Genomic DNA, 18762 nt, shown 5'->3' with positions numbered 1-18762 from the left:
AGCTTTATGAGTTAACAGAAATAAATAATGAAATAATTTTGACCTTAAACATTAAGTTACAATATGATGATCTGAGAAACTCATTTTCTGTGTTTATGTTCTTCCTGGAAAAGAGTATGATAAAATGTTAATCACACTATCTGATTTAATCTAGGAGCTGTTGGAAGATAATTTTTGTTCTCTTATTTGTGGCAACCTAATTGCTAAAAATCCTTAATAAAAGCTTTCAGGAACAAAAACACAGAACAGGCATGGAACACCCCTAGAATGGCATTTCCGAAAAATTGTAAAACTTCACTTTTAGATAAGCTTTTCAAACAGGTTTTGTTATTGACAACAGCCGCCTGATGGAAGATAATCCTGCTAATTATACAATTAGAGCAGTGCTAATAACTCTATCATTGACTATATTAATTCCTTTAAATGCTTTGAACATATGTAGATAATTACAACAAACCATAGTGATTACAGTCTAGTGCACTGTCAACTTTCTGTAAAGGTAATGTTAAGTGTGGAGTGGAATATTCCCGGAAATATGGTATTAATTGAGCACTACAAAGGCCTTCTATTCTGGTCTCATTTGGCAATATCTGATGTGTGTAATGTGATTAATGGCATGCTCGATTATGTGACTGAGAACGTGGAAATTAAGGGGTTGGAATGTTGTACATCTGCGGTGTCAAGATTAACTACAGCGATGCTGCATAGTAGGAAAGAAAGTTCTGGGAGGAAATATGCAGATAGCAAAAATGAATCATGGTGGCCAAAATCACTATTAAAATTATCTTTCAATAAGAGTGCTGGAAATGAAGCAACTTTGCAGGAAAATACAAAAATATTGGAAAGGCAAAAATAAGTCTAACCAGGATAACGTGGGGATGTCTCTTATTATTGCTGCCATTGTAAAACGTTTTTTATTGATTAAAGCACGAAAATTGAAAGACAAGCTATTATGATGACATAAAATCTATGGATTTATTATGTCACAAATCTTTATTCTTCCATGGGAAATATAGCAATTTTGAGTTGCACACCAAATAATTTGACAACATTCTTCAATGTAACATTAAATAATATTATTAAAAAAATATCAGAATTGCTAGAAATACAATGGTGACTATAAAGTACATTTTTATTCCCCTTTTTTAGGTCTCGCCTACTAGACAGCGTATCTGTTGTCTGATGTGAAAGGCATAGTTTAGAGCATTTTCAAAAATGGATATTAGATCAGAACATTTTTCAATTGGAACAATTGGGTTTTAGCAAAAAAAACTACTGGGGGGGTGAATTTAATGGTCTAACAAAAAGAAGATAGACAAAAAATGGCATAAGGCAGGGATGCTTCTTGGCACAGCTATTTTCTTTTCTTTGTACATATGATTTTCCTCTAATATTTAAAAACATTAGAACATTTCCATGTTATTTAGCTTCTTGCCCTATAAATACACCCATAAAATGATAATTTTTAGAATGTATGAAGGAACTTCGCATGCCTTAGGAACTGCGTCATTTGAACGAATGAGTCTTTAGCACAAATTTGTTCTGCACGCAAGTCTTTTTAACGACTTGGCTTAGAGGGGCATTGGATATTGGAATAGTTTAATTTACTATTCCAACACCAGTTTGCGCAACAGTAGGGAAGGTGTTGGACTTTAATTCCAACACCACTCCACCACTTCGCCCCCCTACAGCAAGTTGTTGTAATGACTTGCGTGCACAACGATTGCGTGCTAAAGACGCATTTGTATTGTTGCCGGCGCTGGTAAGGCACAGGTCGATTCCGGCTTCGTCCTAAAGGACGTTTAATCATTTTTGATGAGACCGCAATAGGATTACAACATAGGCCAAAAGTACTATTAACCCCTTCGATGCTGGCCCGTTTCCGCCGCTGTGCGGTAAACAAACGAACAGGGCGGGGCCGTGACGAACCCCAGCCGTCATCCGCACACGAGCACCGCGGAGCGTGACGGCTGGGGTTCGTCACCAGCATGCAAGGGGTTAACATATTCAAAACAATAACCTAAAAAACAAAATGGAGTTCACTTAAAAGTAAAATCATGTTTGAACAAAAAGTCAGAAATTGGGCTTAGTTGCAAAATAGGGAATGAAAAATTGTAAAGTCCCACGCTATTTTGTTCTCTCTCAGGATGGTAGTTTTCCCAAATGTTTTACATTTACCACATATTGAGCCCCTAAGTGCAAAGACTTTGGCACACGGTGGGGGCTTACATTTGATTTAGCTGATATTGTAGTAAAATATTTTGTATTTCTTCTGTATTTCAAACATATATATATATATAAAAGGATTATCTTTTTATTTGCAACAATGGTATTTTATTGTGAAGAAAAAAATTGATTTGTACAGGATGTATGTTACCTCACCTGTGAGGATTTGAACAAAAAAATAAAGAACTGTACTGATCTGTGCACTGGGTAAAGATATGACCTAAATGTAATAAAAAAGGACTGGCTTGTAGTATGAAGCCTCAAGTCTGTGAGAAACCAATAGGTTTCTTTAGAAAACATTCACCCACCAACCTAGTTGGTGGCATGCTTCATCATCGGGTCCCACCCAAGATGCTGAGTGCACCCCGGGTGTGCTGTGATGCCTGAACTACAGCAGAGCTGGGTTTTTTGTGTAGTGTGGTCAGTGAATGTGGTGTTAAAACTATCTATAGGGTCCCTTTTATGAATTAATTTTAATAGTGGGCCCTATGACAGGGTTAAAAATAAAGAGATGCGGATATGTGTAGAGCTTTAGGTTTGGACTCAAATATCCTAAGGGTAGGTCTACATGTTTCAGCCAGTCATTTAATATGCTGGCTTTCGTCAGGACCAGTGTGAAAAAGTGTATAAACTGGTCAAGGTGGAGTCTTCCAGACCAGATTGCGTAAAAAGTGTTGCATGCGCTAAGGTGCGCTTAGAAAAGTGGAGGAAAACCAGTTGTTTCCTCTTAATTCTTAGATTGTGCCATAGTCATCTGCAAAGGAAGTAAGACAAAACACAAACACAGATACATAAAACATAGTTGTTTAAACATGAGAAATTCTTGCACATGTGTGTGCCACACGTAGTGTCAGACTTGATCCTTAGTTGATCTATGGGGTGATGACAAAATGTTACCCCCATGCGCGCCTAGCTTTTTATTATGAGGTTGTATGCGCCACAGTAAAAATGTCTGCAGCAACTAATTTACGGCATGGTGTATGGCTTCAGAAATTGTTAGATATGCTTACTATGGTAGATTAGCCATAGAGGACTTGAATGCTGAAAGCGAGCAATGCCTGTAGTCACATACTGAAATAATAAAGTAGAGGGTTACTAGTTAAGTACCCGGGTGCCGTTTTCGGCGTATCGCACTTTCCAGTATGTGAGCCCGTGTGCTCGACTTACTTCAAGGTCCACTGCCCTCTGCTAATACCTGTTGTGGCATTGGTCCGGGATTCCGAGTATATTTGGCCACTTCAGAGACCTGCATCTAAATGTGCAGTCTTCCGCGGTCCGTTCCCGGTCTGCGCGTGACCGCCTCATCACCCAGGGGGCGTGATCGAGTCATAGCGCGGGGCGTGATCGAGTCATAGCGCGGGGCGTGATCGAGTCATAGCGCGGGGCGTGATCGCGTCATCACGCGGGGGAGTGGTCACTAGGAATCGAGGACAGACTATGCCTCAGAGCGCAAGGACATGCCCAAAGGTCTGACATTTGAAATGATTATGTGCAAATTATAATAGTAAGTTCGTCTCTGCATGTGCCGATTATCATATGCAGCTACGTGTGTTGACGGAATTGTATACATATTTCGTCAAATGGGAGAGCCATGACGCAAGTACCTTTTGGGACACAAGTGTAGTACAAGCATTCTGCGTGTTGGGTAGTGAAAAAAATGGTTCAGTTTATTGATGGTGAATACTTAAAATCGAGAAGAGACTATGCCTTAGGGTGCCCAAAGGGCTGCTTGACATTTGGAGTGATTATGTGCAAATTACGGTTAACTCATTGTAGCAAGTTCGTATCAGCATAAGCGGATTGTCATATGCTGCTGAGTGTTATTGGCGGAATTGTGTACAACTTTCACGCAGGCATCTTTTGGGTTACGAGTACAGTACTAGCATTCTGGGTGCAAGGGTGGTTTAAATATATAAGAATTAAATGGACCGGTTTAATGATGGTGAATGCTGCTCATCCCTTTGACTAATATTTCTTGAGGTTGAGGCGCTCAGCATCAAATGTACACTACTTAGGTGAAACCTTACCATATGTGGGGTGCATGTCAGGTATTAGATTATTGCCACAGACATATTTGTGTCCCCTGTCTGGGTATAGATTGCTGTACCCTTTCTAGGATATTACAGAGAACCAAATATATCTAATTTTAATAGTTATTTAGTGCATTCCATGGAATGTTGTCGTTCAACCCATTTGAGAGGAGATAGATCCAGCGTTGCTCTTTATGCAGTAGTAGGTTTTCCCCTGCTCCAGATGTGGCCTCGATCTGTTCTATGATGACCCGCTGGATAACATTTGGAATATGTCCAGTTTTGATAAAGTGGTCAGTCATTGTTGTGTTCTTTCTGTTGCAGCGGATGTTGCTTCTGTGCTCTCCGATTCTGATCTTTAGTTTTCTGATGGTCATGCCAGAGTATGCAAGTATGTAGTATGTAAGAACTTCCAAGCAGACCTTTGTAGAGTAGGCGCTGGCTTTAAACTAATAAAACCCGCTTGCCTTTCGACATTAACTTTTGCAGCCCGGGCTTTTACATCCTTTTCATGACAGTTTCTGGACTGCACTTTCGACCCTTCTTGTATTTTAAGATTAGTTTCTCTTCTCCCTTGTAATGCTGCTTCTTCGCCTCACAATTCCCAGCAAAGAATCCAGACTGGCGGAGTTTTCCCCAAAGGGTTGCAGGGTGGGGTCGACCTGGACACAGTTTCTGATGGATCCATAGTGAAAGCACAGCCTAGTTGTAGTTTTTGGTTAAAGTTCCCTAAAACTTTTTGCTTCCCCCCCCCCCTAGACCGTTTTCCTGACCTAGAGATGCCAATTTAGATGCTTTGGGTACTTTGCCACTGCTGATCAGTGTCAAAGTACAGGAGTTTCCTATGATTGTTTGGAAGTGTGAAAGTCGCACTAAGAATGTGTCACTTTCGCCCGCCCCCCCCCGCCTCCGTGATGAATAGGTTGCTCTGCCCCTAGTCTCTGCCTTTCTCAAGCAGAGCATCACGGCGGCGGGGGGTGCACAAACAGCGCACACAGGACTCGGCTACAGACATAGCTGTGAGGCCTGCCTGCCAATGAAGATCCAGGCACTTCTAACTCAAAGGCAAAAGATGATGCCCATAATCCCGCATTTTGGCGCCTGGCAGTTCTAACCATTAAAAAGGCAATCAACTCTTTCAGCTGCTGATGAGCTGTGAAAGAGATGCTGGTCAGTGGCAGAAAGGAAGGTGTTGCAGCACAGGAGGGGGTCACGCTCCTTGTGGAGTCACGAGCACCTTTGGTTATTTAGATGCAAATAGCATTGAAAGAGTAAATTAAACTAATTTTTTCATTTTTCCCCCTCAATTTTTATATAGAGCAAACCCAACCCAAACATATTGGAGTGCTTTACATGAGCACCAATGACATTTCATAAGGACAAGTTCCTTTTATAGATACGGAGAGATTAAGTGATTTGCCCAGGATCACAGGATGTTGAGCCAAAACCAGAATCAAACCTGATTCCTCAGTTCCAAAGTGGGTAGCTCTGACCTCAAGCTCCATCTTCTCCCCTCCTCTACCCATGCTCAGGACATGTCCAGGGAGTACACTCTTAATATCTATGTCATACATCTGTGGTTCCCAAAGTGTGCGCCGCGGCACCCTGGTGCGCCGTGAAGGGAAGCCAGGGGCACCGCGCCGCTGTGCAGGATGTGGGTCTGAAAAAAATATATAATTATCCTCAAAATGTAGTGAAACTGCGAGCTGCCAATTTTGGAGCTGGCGAACCGGGTTCGACCCTCGACGTCGGCTCAGAATCCTGTGTCATTCTGGGCAAATCACTTAATCTCCCAGCGCCTACAAAAACAGAATACATGAATGTATCCTTGTGTAACGTGACTGGTGCTCTTCGGGTCGAGTTTGCGCTATATAAATCTGCAGCAAAAAAAATAAAAAAATAATCCAGCCGACCAAAACACAGAACAAGCATTGGCATAGCCAATAGGTCTCGCATTTGGGACCTTACAAGCGTTTAGCCATGCAACAGTTGGTGTTGTTGCACCAAGGATATTCTGCTGCATAACTAAATACTTATAGGGTCCAAAAAGCGAGACCTATTGGCTATGCCAATGCTTGTTTTTTAACTCCCCATGGTAGCAATCTGAACAGCTAATGACATGGAATTCATGAATAACAGATTGGAGAGTCTGGTGGAGAGCGTTGGGTGGGTGGGTGGGTGCAGGGTGGGGGGCCTGGTGGAGAGCGTAGGGTGGGTTCAGGGTCATGGGCCTGGTGGAGAGCGTTGGGTGGGTGGGTTCGGGGTCAGGGGCATGGTGGAGAGCGTTAGGTGGGTGGATGCAGGGTGGGGGGCCTGGTGGAGAGCGTTGGGTGGGTGGGTGCGGGGTCAGGGGCCTGGTGGAGAGCGTTGGGTGGGTGGGTGCAGGGTGGGGGGCCTGGTGGAGAGCGTTGGGTGGGTGCAGGTTCAGGGGCCTGGTGGAGAGCATTGGGTGCGTGCAGGGTGAGAGGCCTGGTGGAGAGCGTTGGGTGGGTGGGTGCAGGGCCTGGTGGAGAGCGTTGGGTGGGTGGGTGCAGGGTCAGGGGCCTGGTGGAGAGCTTTGGGTGGGTGCAGGGTGGGGGGGCCTGGTGGAGAGCGTTGGCTGGGAGCAGGTTCAGGGGCCTGGTGGAGAGCATTGGGTGCGTGCAGGGTGAGAGGCCTGGTGGAGAGTGTTGGGTGGGCGCCTTATGCCCTGATGCAGCTGCACTCTGCCAGCTTCTGTCTTTGCCTCACTCCTCGTTGAGGGGTCGTCACTCGTGACTGCTGCATGTTGGAGAGTGTGAGGGGAGAAGGGTGCAAGGCAGAGGGGTGAAGGGTGCAAGGCAGAGAAGGGTGCAAGGAGGAGGGGAGAAGGGTGCAAGGCAGAGAGGAGAAGGGTGCAAGGCAGAGGGGAGAAGGGAGAAGGGTGCAAGGCAGAGGGGAGAAGGGTGCAATGCAGAGAAAAGAAGGGTGCAAGGCAGCGGGGAGAAGGGTGCAAGGCAGCGGGGAGAAGGGTGCAAGGCAGCGGGGAGAAGGGTGCAAGGCAGCGGGGAGAAGGGTGCAAGGCAGAGGGGAGAAGGGTGCAAGGCAGCGGGGAGAAGGGTGCAAGGCAGCGGGGAGAAGGGTGCAAGGCAGAGGGGAGAAGGGTGCAAGGCAGAGAGGAGAAGGGTGCAAGGCAGAGAGGAGAAGGGTGCAAGGCAGAGAGGAGAAGGGTGCAAGGCAGCGGGGAGAAGGGTGCAAGGCAGCGGGGAGAAGGGTGCAAGGCAGTGGGGAGAAGGGTGCAAGGCAGCGGGGAGAAGGGTGCAAGGCAGAGGGGAGAAGGGTGCAGGGGAGAAGGGTGCTAGGCAGAGGGGAGAAGGGTGCAAGGCAGAGGGGAGAAGGGTGCAAGGCAGAGGGGAGAAGGGTGCAAGGCAGAGGGGAGAAGGGTGCAAGGCAGAGGGGAGAAGGGTGCAAGGCAGAGGGGAGAAGGGTGCAAGGCAGAGGGGAGAAGGGTGCAAGGCAGCGGGGAGAAGGGTGCAAGGCAGCGGGGAGAAGGGTGCAAGGCAGCGGGGAGAAGGGTGCAAGGCAGAGGGGAGAAGGGTGCAAGGCAGCGGGGAGAAGGGTGCAAGGCAGAGGGGAGAAGGGTGCAAGGCAGAGAGGAGAAGGGTGCAAGGCAGAGAGGAGAAGGGTGCAAGGCAGAGAGGAGAAGGGTGCAAGGCAGCGGGGAGAAGGGTGCAAGGCAGCGGGGAGAAGGGTGCAAGGCAGCGGGGAGAAGGGTGCAAGGCAGAGGGGAGAAGGGTGCAGGGGAGAAGGGTGCTAGGCAGAGGGGAGAAGGGTGCAAGGCAGAGGGGAGAAGGGTGCAAGGCAGAGGGGAGAAGGGTGCAAGGCAGAGGGGAGAAGGGTGCAAGGCAGAGGGGAGAAGGGTGCAAGGCAGAGGGGAGAAGGGTGCAAGGCAGAGGGGAGAAGGGTGCAAGGCAGAGGGGAGAAGGGTGCAAGGCAGAGGGGAGAAGGGTGCAAGGCAGAGGGGAGAAGGGTGCAAGGCAGAGGGGAGAAGGGTGCAAGGCAGCGGGGAGAAGGGTGCAAGGCAGCGGGGAGAAGGGTGCAAGGCAGCGGGGAGAAGGGTGCAAGGCAGAGGGGAGAAGGGTGCAAGGCAGCGGGGAGAAGGGTGCAAGGCAGAGGGGAGAAGGGTGCAAGGCAGAGAGGAGAAGGGTGCAAGGCAGAGAGGAGAAGGGTGCAAGGCAGAGAGGAGAAGGGTGCAAGGCAGCGGGGAGAAGGGTGCAAGGCAGCGGGGAGAAGGGTGCAAGGCAGCGGGGAGAAGGGTGCAAGGCAGAGGGGAGAAGGGTGCAGGGGAGAAGGGTGCTAGGCAGAGGGGAGAAGGGTGCAAGGCAGAGGGGAGAAGGGTGCAAGGCAGAGGGGAGAAGGGTGCAAGGCAGAGGGGAGAAGGGTGCAAGGCAGAGGGGAGAAGGGTGCAAGGCAGAGGGGAGAAGGGTGCAAGGCAGAGGGGAGAAGGGTGCAAGACAGAGGGGAGAAGGGTGCAAGGCAGCGGGAGAAGGATGCAAGGCAGCGGGGAGAAGGGTGCAAGGCAGCGGGGAGAAGGGTGCAAGGCAGAGGGGAGAAGGGTGCTAGGCAGAGAGGAGAAAGGTGCAAGGCAGAGGGGAGAAGGGTGCAAGGCAGAGGGGAGAAGGGTGCAAGGCAGAGGGGAGAAGGGTGCAAGGCAGAGGGGAGAAGGGCGCAAGGCAGAGGGGAGAAGGGCGCAAGGCAGAGGGGAGAAGGGTGCAAGGCAGAGGGGAGAAGGGTGCAAGGCAGAGGGGAGAAGGGTGCAAGGCAGAGGGGAGAAGGGTGCAAGGCAGAGGGGAGAAGGGTGCAAGGCAGAGGGGTAGAAGGGTGCAAGGCAGAGGGGAGAAGGGTGCAAGGTAGAAAAGGGTGCAAGGCTGAGGTGAAGTAGGGTACAAGGGGAAGAAGGGTGTAAGGTGGAGGGGGAGAAGGGTGTAAGGCAGAGGGGGAAAGGGTGCAAGGGGGATGGTGATGAAGTTAAAAATGTGCCCCCCCCCCCGAAAACATTTCTGCGGATACCCATGATCAGAGCCCACTTCACGTAAACTTCTTGTAACCCCACAGAGCTCCTTGAGTCTTTCTCTAGCCTGGCTACTTTTAGTGGGAGTGCTTTCTACTACTCTATGTATGCATTGAGATGTACTTTATAAGATCTTTGTGATTGTAAATAAAGTTTTATGACAGTGATGGCTACTCTCTGAATCCTTCATCACGTCTAGTCTTGATTTTTCATGTAGACCAGTGGTTCCCAAACGGTGCGCCGCGGCACCCTGGTGCGCGGGTAAAAAAATGGTGGGGAGCCACGGCCAACTGCCAATTAGGTCAAGGGAGCCACGGGTCAAAAAAGTTTGGGAACCACTGGCGTAGAGTATTACAGTGTAGAGTGCAGTGGTGCAGAGTTGACTGGCATAGAGTGCAGTGCCATAGATCGCACTGGTTTTGAGTAGAGTGGAGTGGCATAGTGTGGAGTGGTGCAGAGTAGAGTTGCGTAAAGTGGCGTGGTGCAGCATAGATTGCAGTGGTGTAGAGTACAGAGGCATAAAGTGGAGTGGCGCAGTGAATGATTTCAGAGTGAAGTGGTGTAGAGTGGAGTGGTGCAGGGTAGAGTGGAGTTGCATAGAGTGTCATTCAGTGCATTGTACAATCTTCCTCAAGCCCTCACCCATGACTGTCAAGTAAATTCTACCACTTTTGTTGCTGCAGCCCGCCCTCCAGGCGCTACAATCCTTTGTCCTGACCCTCCCTCTAGGAACTACTGTGATAGTCGGGGACTTTAATACGTTCCCCAACACCGACCTGGACACCTGCACTGCCCTACACCCAAGCTGACACACCCGATCGGCATGTTTATCCATTTGGGCTGACTCAATGGGTCGGTGCAACGCATGACGCTCCTGGCACTCTGCAGCGCAGGCCTACACACACCAATCTACAGCTCACAATAAGGAGTTGTGGATTGACCAGCTATGGTAGCCGGCTGCAGACCTCCTTTCTCTACAATCTATTTGCTTCCTTCCGTGCAGTATTTCTGACCACGTACCTCTGTTGATGGAATGGGGTGCCTGCCCCAAACCTGCAGACCCGTTTGGAGAATCAGTGCCTGGCATCTGCAGGCTCCTGAGTGCGTCACATTCATAGAGGAGGAATTGTAAACCATCTTCCAGCTCAATGAGGGCTCGGTATCCTTGGCGGTCACACTATGGGCATCAAGCAAGCCTTCCTTGAGAGGCCTCCTGAAGGGTTATGTATGGCAGTGTGAGTCCGGCTAACAATCATGGATAGCTGACCTCGATAGTCAGATATTTCAACTGGAAGCCTGCTCGTGTTGCTTCAACACAGAGGAGACTCGTCGCCTCTTGGGCCTGGCACGCTTTGAGCTACAGCATATCTCCATAGAGAAGGCAAAACAATGCTGGAGGGCCACAACCCAAAGAGTCTACTAATTGGGCAATACATCTGGAAAAATGTTATACTGGCTGGCAACCCACTGTATAACCAACAGAGTGGTGCCTGCCATTCGAGACTCAACTGGCCCAAAATCGTCCAAACCTTTGCATCATTTTATCAAACTCTCTACACTCGGTGCCCACCACCCTTGCCAGAGATAGAAAACCCCGTCCTCCAAGACATCCTGGTGCCCTCCATTCCAACGTCTTTGTCCCTTGAATTAGACCGGCTATTGACCATGGAGGAGATAGGCTCTGCTATAACGGCCCTTCAGTAGTGGAAAACCGCAGGCCTGATGGGTACCCCATCAAGTCTTACAAATGTTCCCTGATATCTTAACTCCTCATCTCTTCCATTTTTACACTGCTGCGATACAGCAGGGGTCCTTTCCACCGGACCTAGACAGTGCCACTATCGTACTCCTTCCCAAGGAAGGCCTTACCCCAGATCAATGCTCCTCCTATCACCCCATCTCACTTATCAACGCAAACATTACGATCTACGCCAAGGCTTTGGTAGTCCAACTGACCCGCACTCTTTCACACCTTATCCATCCCGACCAGTGTGGGATTATGCCAGGTAGGAGTACCCACCACTGTACTTGTAGAGTACAGGCAGCTCTCTCCGATGCAGGTTCTAGATGGCACACTTGCCCTCCTGCTTATAGATTTTTCTAAGACCTTTGACACAGTCTGCTGGAACTTTCTAGATGCGATCCTCTGGTGGGCGGGCCTGGGAGCTGTGTTCTGCAAGATGGTTTGCCTTCTTTATAAAGAACTTGTGGACTAGGTCCGTGGGAATGGATTCCTGTCTGCTCCCTTTCCTATCCAACTAGGTATGCGCTAGAGCTGCCTCTTTCCGCTTTACTATTCGCTCTTGCTGTACAGCTCCTGAAGCATCTAATACACTGAGATGCACAGATGTGCAGCAGGAAGTGGGAGAGACACATTTGAGGACCGCATAGCATTATGTGCGGATGACAACATTCTTCTGCTCATCAGCGATTTTCGGACTACCAGACCCCGATGCTTTGAGAGCCTTCATCTTTATGGGAAAGCCTCATGCCTCCAAATCAACTCAAACAAATCCAATTTGGTGGAGGTGAGGTGGGATGCTGGAGGGCGACACTGGTGCACTAAAATCCCTATCTGGCGAAATTCCTCCAAACATTTGGGAATCCACGTGTCTCATCTGCCAGACTTGGCATGGACCCTCAAATTTCAATGCCCGACCCAGGCCCTTGACCGGGACTTTGGTCCATGGAACAATCTACCCCTTTACATAATGGGGTGCATTGCACTCTTCAAATTGTTATGCCTTCCCCGTTACCTATATACCTTAGCAATCTTTCCCCATCCCATTGTCCATAGGTGGTTTTACTCCCTTAACTCTAAACGTACAACCTTCGTGTGTGTATCTCCTATTGACGGGGGCCTCGGGCTGTCCGATGACTACATCTATTACCTAGTGTCGCACTTGGTGCCCATCAATGAATGGTCCAATGGGGGCTGAGATGACCCCGTCTACCATGTGGAGCTTCACCTATTGGGGTGTGAGGGACTTCTTAACCTTTTATACGGGACATGGTTACCCTCAACATTGCCACCATGCACCCGCGTATTGCTTGTCTGTTGGAGGACAGCCTTGTGTCTTATACAGTAGGACTGCTGCCTGACTGCGATGACTCCTCTGTGGTGAGGTACCTGGCTCCAACATCTTTCCACCCTTGAGGGGTTCACTCACTGGGATCATATCGCCATCTCAAATCTATTAGACGTGCACAAGGGAGAAAATGTAGTGCTCTTCAGGATCACTATTCACTAACCAATTCACAGTTCTTCTGATTTCAATTGCAGCATGCACTGCAATCACACATTCCCCCAAACACTCCACTTCCTGAATACATCCCACTCGAAACCAAGATTTTCCTAGTGCGCTTGGGTAAGGGAGCCATCTCTACCACTTATCGATCCCTGAATATCCATGCCCCTGATGGCTTTGATCTGCTCAGACAGAAATGGGTGGGTGATCTTGACGAAGACAACTGGAGGGAGGCCTGCCTTGCGCCCCTGGAATTGGCAATCTCATCTAGTATGCGTATGGTTCAAGTAAAGTATCTCCATGTGACTTCTCTCTCCCCCTCCATCTACACCGAATTTTACCTGAGGCCCAGCCGCTTGTAGGCAATGCGAGCTTCCCGCCACCGATTTCTACTGTATGGTCTGGGACTGCCCGATACTGCATTCCTTTTGGGATGTGGTGTGTGTGGAGCTTTCGGCGGTCCTTGGGTCCGCCCTTGAATTGACCCAGCATATTGCCCTAGTGGGGCTGATGGAGGAACTGGGAGGGCCCTGTGCCAAACTAATTCTCATTGGATGGCCTGTCTGGTGGCCAAGAGAGAAGTGGCCCGCGCATGGACGCAAGCAACACACCTCTCAATCGAATTCTGGCGCAGGGGGGTAGATTGGTGAGCGCAACAGGAAATAATTATTTACACTGACTGTGGCTGCCCTTATAAACATGGGAAGGTGCGGGGGAAATGGTGTTTCTTCTACGGTTTGTAAATGTAACTTACTTGAATCTACTTGCCAAGAATATGACAGTCTTTTGGTATATTTCTTAATGCACTGCTATTATTATTTATATAGGGCTCCCGGTTTTCCGTTTTTTCACATATAAATACAGACGGAAAACTATATTTCCTTTGTCTGTATTTATATTTAGGAACGGCAAAATACTAGCAAATTTTGCCGCACTGCCGTGCTTCAGTGCACAAGACCGTGTACATCACGTGTGATGCCAGACACAGGGAATGCGCGCACTGCTGCGATACCGGTCTTTAACAGAGTCATCCCGGAGCGTGCTGTGGCCAAGGGGCTGTGAAGGAAAGTTTGAGGGCAGTGGAGATGCAGGAGCTCTAAGCCTCGTTAACAAGTAAATGGTCTTTTTAAAGACCCGTGAAGTACTCGGGGGCGGCTGGCAGCTCCTACTCTGTCTGTGTGTGTGTGTGTGTGTGTGTGCCTGGGAAGCTGTCTCAGCCCGGGCTGACACACAACACGGGGCGTGGGGGCAGGCCTATGAGTTATATAGTATACGCCCGTAATGGCTGTCGTGTCACTTAAAGTTCAGACGTGGATGAGGGAGCATTTTTTTAAACTGCATTATCAATCAATCAATCAGGGCATTTATATAGCGCACTACTCACCCGGAGGGTCTCAAGGCGCTGGGGGGCTGGGGGGGTCCGCTACTGCTCGAACAGCCAGGTCTTGAGCTGCTTCCTGAAGGCGAGGTGGTCCTGGGTCAGGCGGAGGTGGGTCGGAAGGGAGTTCCAAGTCTTGGCAGCCAGGTAGGAGAAGGACCTTCCTCCTGTGGTGGCTCTTCGGATGCGGGGGACGGCGGCGAGGGCGTGGCTGGTCGATCGAAGCTGGCGTTTGGGAGCGTAGAAGTTGAGGCGGCTGTTGAGGTAACCTGGTCCTTGGTTATGTAGGGCTTTGTGTGCGTGGGTGAGGAGCCGGAAGGTGATTCTCTTGTTGACCGGGAGCCAGTGCAGGTCTCTAAGGTGTCCGGAGATGTGGCTGCGGCGGGGGATGTCCAGGATGATTTGTGCTGAGGTGTTCTGGATCCGCTGGAGTCTCTTCTGGAGTTTGGCGGTGGTTCCAGCGTAGAGGGAGTTGCCGTAGTCCAGACGGCTGGTGACGAGGGCCTGGGTGACCGTCTTCCTGGTCTCGGTGGGGATCCATCGGAAGATCTTACGTAGCATGCGCAGGATGTTGAAGCATGACGAGGAGACGGCGTTGACTTGTCTGGTCATGGAGAGGGAGGAGTCCAGGATGAAGCCCAGGTTGCGTGCGTGGTCTGTTGGTTTGGGTGCGCTGCCCAGGGCGGGGGGCCACCAGGAGTCGTCCCAGGCAGAGGGTGAGGATCCCAGGATGAGGACTTCCGTCTTGTCTGAGTTCAGTTTCAGGCGGCTGTTCGACATCCATTTGGCTACGTCTGTCATCCCTTCGTGCAGGTTGGCTCTGGCGGTGGCGGGGTCGTTGGTGAGGGAGAGGATCAGCTGGGTGTCGTCGGCGTAGGAGATGATGTTCAGGTTGTGCTGGCGTGCGATGGATGCGAGGGGGCTCATGTAGACGTTGAAGAGTGTTGGGCTGAGCGAGGAGCCTTGAGGAACGCCGCAGATGACTTCGGTGGCTTACGATCTGAACGGGGGGAGGCGGACTCTCTGTGTCCTTCCGGCGAGGAAGGAGGTGATCCACTCCAGTGCCTTCTCCTGGATTCCGACGTTGCTGAGGCGCTGTACTAGGGTACGGTGGCAGACAGTGTCGAAGGCCGCGGAGAGGTCCAGGAGGATGAGGGCCGCTGTTTCTCCGTTGTCGAGCAGGGCTCGGATGTCATCGGTGGCTGCGATCAGGGCGGTCTCGGTGCTGTGGTTGGCCCGGAAGCCAGACTGCGAGAGGTCGAGGGAACCGTTCGTCTCGAGGAAGGCGGCCAGTTGCTTGCTTGACGGTCTTCTCGATGACTTTTGCAGGAAACGGGAGCAGCGAGATGGGGCGGTAGTTCTTGAGGTCGGTGGGGTCGGCTGATGGCTTCTTTAGAAGAGCGCTGAGTTCGGCGTGCTTCCAGCTCTCCGGGAAGGTAGCGGTGTCGAAGGAGGTGTTGATGATGTCCCGCAGGTGGGGTGCGATGACAGCGTCGGCCTTGTTGAAGACGTGGTGAGGGCAGGGGTCTGTCGGAGATCCGGAGTGGATGGAGTTCATCGTGCGGATGGTGTCTTCGGTGCTGATCGGGGTCCAGGCGCGTAGGGTGGTGGTGGGGGGCGGTGGTTCGGACGTGGCGTGCGTCGGTTGAGTGCTGAAGCTGTTGTGTATGTCCGCGACCTTGTTGTGGAAGTAGGAGGCGAGGGAGTTGCAGAGGTCCTGCGAAGGGGTGATGTCGTTGTTTCCGGCGTTGGGGTTGGAGAGCTCTTTCACGATGTTGAAGAGTTCCTTGCTGTTGTGTGCGTTGTTGTCCAGTCGTTCCTTGAATGCGGTTTTCTTGGTGGCGTGGATCAGCTGGTGGTATTTTCGGGTGGCGAGCTTGAGGGCAGTCATGTTGTCCAGTGTTGGGTCTCTGCGCCAGGTTTTCTCGAGTGTTCTGCAGTTCTTCTTGGAGCTCTTGAGTTCGTCGTTAAACCATGGGGCTTTCTTGCTGCCGGGTCTGTTCGGCGGGGTCTTCAGCGGGGCGAGGTCGTCTGCGCAGTCGCTGATCCATTTCGTGAGGTTGGTGGCCGCTTGGCTGGGGTTCGTTGTGCTGGTGGGAGGGTTCTTGCTCAGGGAAGTAGCGAGCTGGTCTGCAGAGATCTTGTTCCAGCATTAGGGCCCAATTTACCACTGCTATACCACTGGCTGTGTGATCTTGCGCTAATTGTTCAATAGTCATGTCCTTGCTTTCATTGTGATTCAACTAGGCAGTGCAACTTTATTATCCACTCAGAACAGATTCCAGATTTTGAATCATATCAATTATCTCTGACTTCAGTTGCATATTATTACTTTCAGTGTCTCACAGCTTTTGAATACTTTCAGGGCTATTTTTAAGAAAATGGCTACCATTAAGTGAGTAGTAGTTAGCAGAATGATCCCGGAGCGTGCTGTGGCCAAGGGGCTGCGAAGGAAAGTTTGAGGGCAGTGGAGATGCAGGAGCACTAAGAAGGGAACAAGTGAATGGTCTTTTTAAAGACCCGTGAAGTACTAGGGTGCGGCTGAAGAAGACGGACGCCAGCCGGGAAGCAGTCTCAGCCTGGGCTGACACACACGAGGGGGGTTGGAGTCCTTTGAGCCAAATGGGTGTTGCGCGCCTGGTGGGAGAGATGGCCCCACTGTGCAACCCGGGAACCTGTACAATCCATACTAATGAGGTCTGATCACTTGGAAACTAGTCAGCGCAATGTGAGTGCTTGGCATGGATGTTTTGACTGGTGTGTGAAACAATGCAGGGAAGACTGCTACCTACAGATCTGTACATTCATCCTTACAGTTCGACCAAATAGAGCACTAATCCCCTCCAGCAGAGGCCTAGCCAAGCAATTGATTGAAATTCCTCAAAATGGATTCTCTCATCCATGCAAGCAGCTATCGCACTCCGAGGTTTCTCCTCTCCTACATTGACAGTAGGAGTGCCCTAGCATAACAACCGAGCACATGTATGCATTGTCAATTTAAATAAATGTGGAAAAATACTAGCTGTAGGGTCATCTTTTGATTGTAGCAAAAATAAATGTGGATAAATTCCGAAAAAATTCCCCAAAAATAAAATACGGATAAATACAGACGGAAATGGCAAAAAAATAAATACCATAAAACCGGGAGCCCTATTTATAATGTGGAATGTACTTGCTGTATAATAATAATAATAAAGTTGGTTAAAAAAAAATCTCACATTGAATACAAAGAAAAGTAAACACCACTGTCCCTGGAAGACAGCCTGACATTTGACCTCTGTCTCTAAACGTACAGCAAATGTGACGAGAACAAGATTTAAAGGCCTGTTTACAGAAAGGAACACTCATGAAACAATACAATAAATAAATGTAAACCGGCCCTGCTCCACAGAAGGGACGAACTGAAGCTGGGCAGCCTAAAACAAATAAAGCCAGCAAACAGAACGCAAGCAAATGTGAGTTACAAACCACAAAGCCAATGGAAAGCAATGGGCGGAATGCATTCCCAGGGAAGCTTTAAAATGTCCCCAAGACGTCTTTAGCAAACCAGACAGTTGCGCTGTCTAGCAGGCTTGGACCTAAACAGACTTCAAAGCAATCCCAACGAGCCACATATATCACTGATACTTAAAGCACATTATGGTATTCGTTTCAATCTTGGATGATGGAGTTCGAGTTCTTTTGCGTTTTTATAAATTCAGAAAACGCATACAATGACTCCCTAACACGGATCACTAGGAAAACGATGTCACTACTTGAAACCTTCAAATGACTATTCAGATATCAAATTCGTGCCTCGAAATAGCTACCGCCTCATCCCACAGTCCTAATGAGTCGGCGCTTTCCTCTGCTGTACACGGCTTGAATTGCCCCAGATGCCATCATTACCATTTCTGAAGGAACTCCGGCACCGGACTAGCACACTCAGCAGCAAACGGCGGCTCGCGGGTTATTTCCGAATGTTGTGTTTCTCCTCCAATCAGAAGCATTGTACGCGTGACGTCACACGTTCAGCAGTGACGCAAGTGCGTGAAAAAGTAAACACGGAGAGACAAATAGTCAGAAAGGGTTAAAGGAGATGTCAGCGCTGGTGCTGGAAGCTCGTATGTGATCTGTCTGCAGCAGGAGTGGGTGTGTCTACCACAGTGGCTTAATTGGAGGCAGGCGAGGTTGACCGGAGTGGTCTTTCTTCAGACGTTCCGGAATGGCACACTGGAAGCGGATAACACAGGGTTTGCTGCTCCTTCCTAGTTTCAGAAGTACGCTGGTTTTCAGCCTACTAGTAAACTTTTTAAAACCAAAATGAGGTTGTTAGTTATCTAATCACCAGTGCTCACGGGCGTTCAGGCAGCTAGGACAGAGGGGTGGGTGGTGGGTGGATTCCGCAATGTTTTTAGGTCTCGCTTAGGCAGGTCACGTGCTGTTTCTTGACGCATGCTGCATCCAGTGTATGGGCATTCACTTTTGATCAGTGGCGTCACTAGGGTTGGTGTCACCCGGTGCGGGTAACTCATGGTGTCACCCCCTCACGACTTACCGCATGGACCTCCTCTGTCGGAAATGTATGGCGCTAGGTAGGTTTGATGTGCTGTCTGCTGTGAAGTCTGGAGTTGGTTACATAGGGGTGTTCCCTATGCTATCCCAGCATTGAAAGCAGTTAAGGTCCCCGAAGGAAGACCGATTAATGCTCCCAGGAACACACACCTTGAACGAATTTTCTAATTTGACCCCATTGTACTTACAAATTACGAGACAACAAGTGCTGGAAAGACAGCTAGTCGGCCCTGAGAAAGCCTGCGCGCTATAGGCTACAATCTACCCAACAGGAGAAGGCAGCCTCGAAGTGCTGAC

General features: G+C 49.7%; 1 protein-coding gene across 1 annotated transcript in view; it reads right to left on the bottom strand.

Moving 5' to 3' along the window:
* MND1 (meiotic nuclear divisions 1) overlaps positions 1–17936 on the bottom strand; it is a 387648-nt gene extending 369712 nt beyond the window's left edge. The window contains exon 1 of the mRNA XM_078676946.1: positions 17800–17936. Within this exon, the coding sequence (XP_078533072.1) occupies positions 17800–17802 (3 nt within the window). The 5' untranslated portion in view covers positions 17803–17936. The remainder of the gene's footprint in view (positions 1–17799) is intronic.
* Positions 17937–18762: the final 826 nt, after the last annotated feature.

The sequence above is a fragment of the Lissotriton helveticus genome, chromosome 2_1, assembly GCF_964261635.1.
Source record: "Lissotriton helveticus chromosome 2_1, aLisHel1.1, whole genome shotgun sequence".
In the NCBI taxonomy this organism is placed as follows: Eukaryota; Metazoa; Chordata; class Amphibia; order Caudata; family Salamandridae; genus Lissotriton; species Lissotriton helveticus.
The sequence above is the reverse complement of the archived record's forward strand: the minus strand, read 5'-3'. Positions and strand labels throughout refer to the sequence as shown.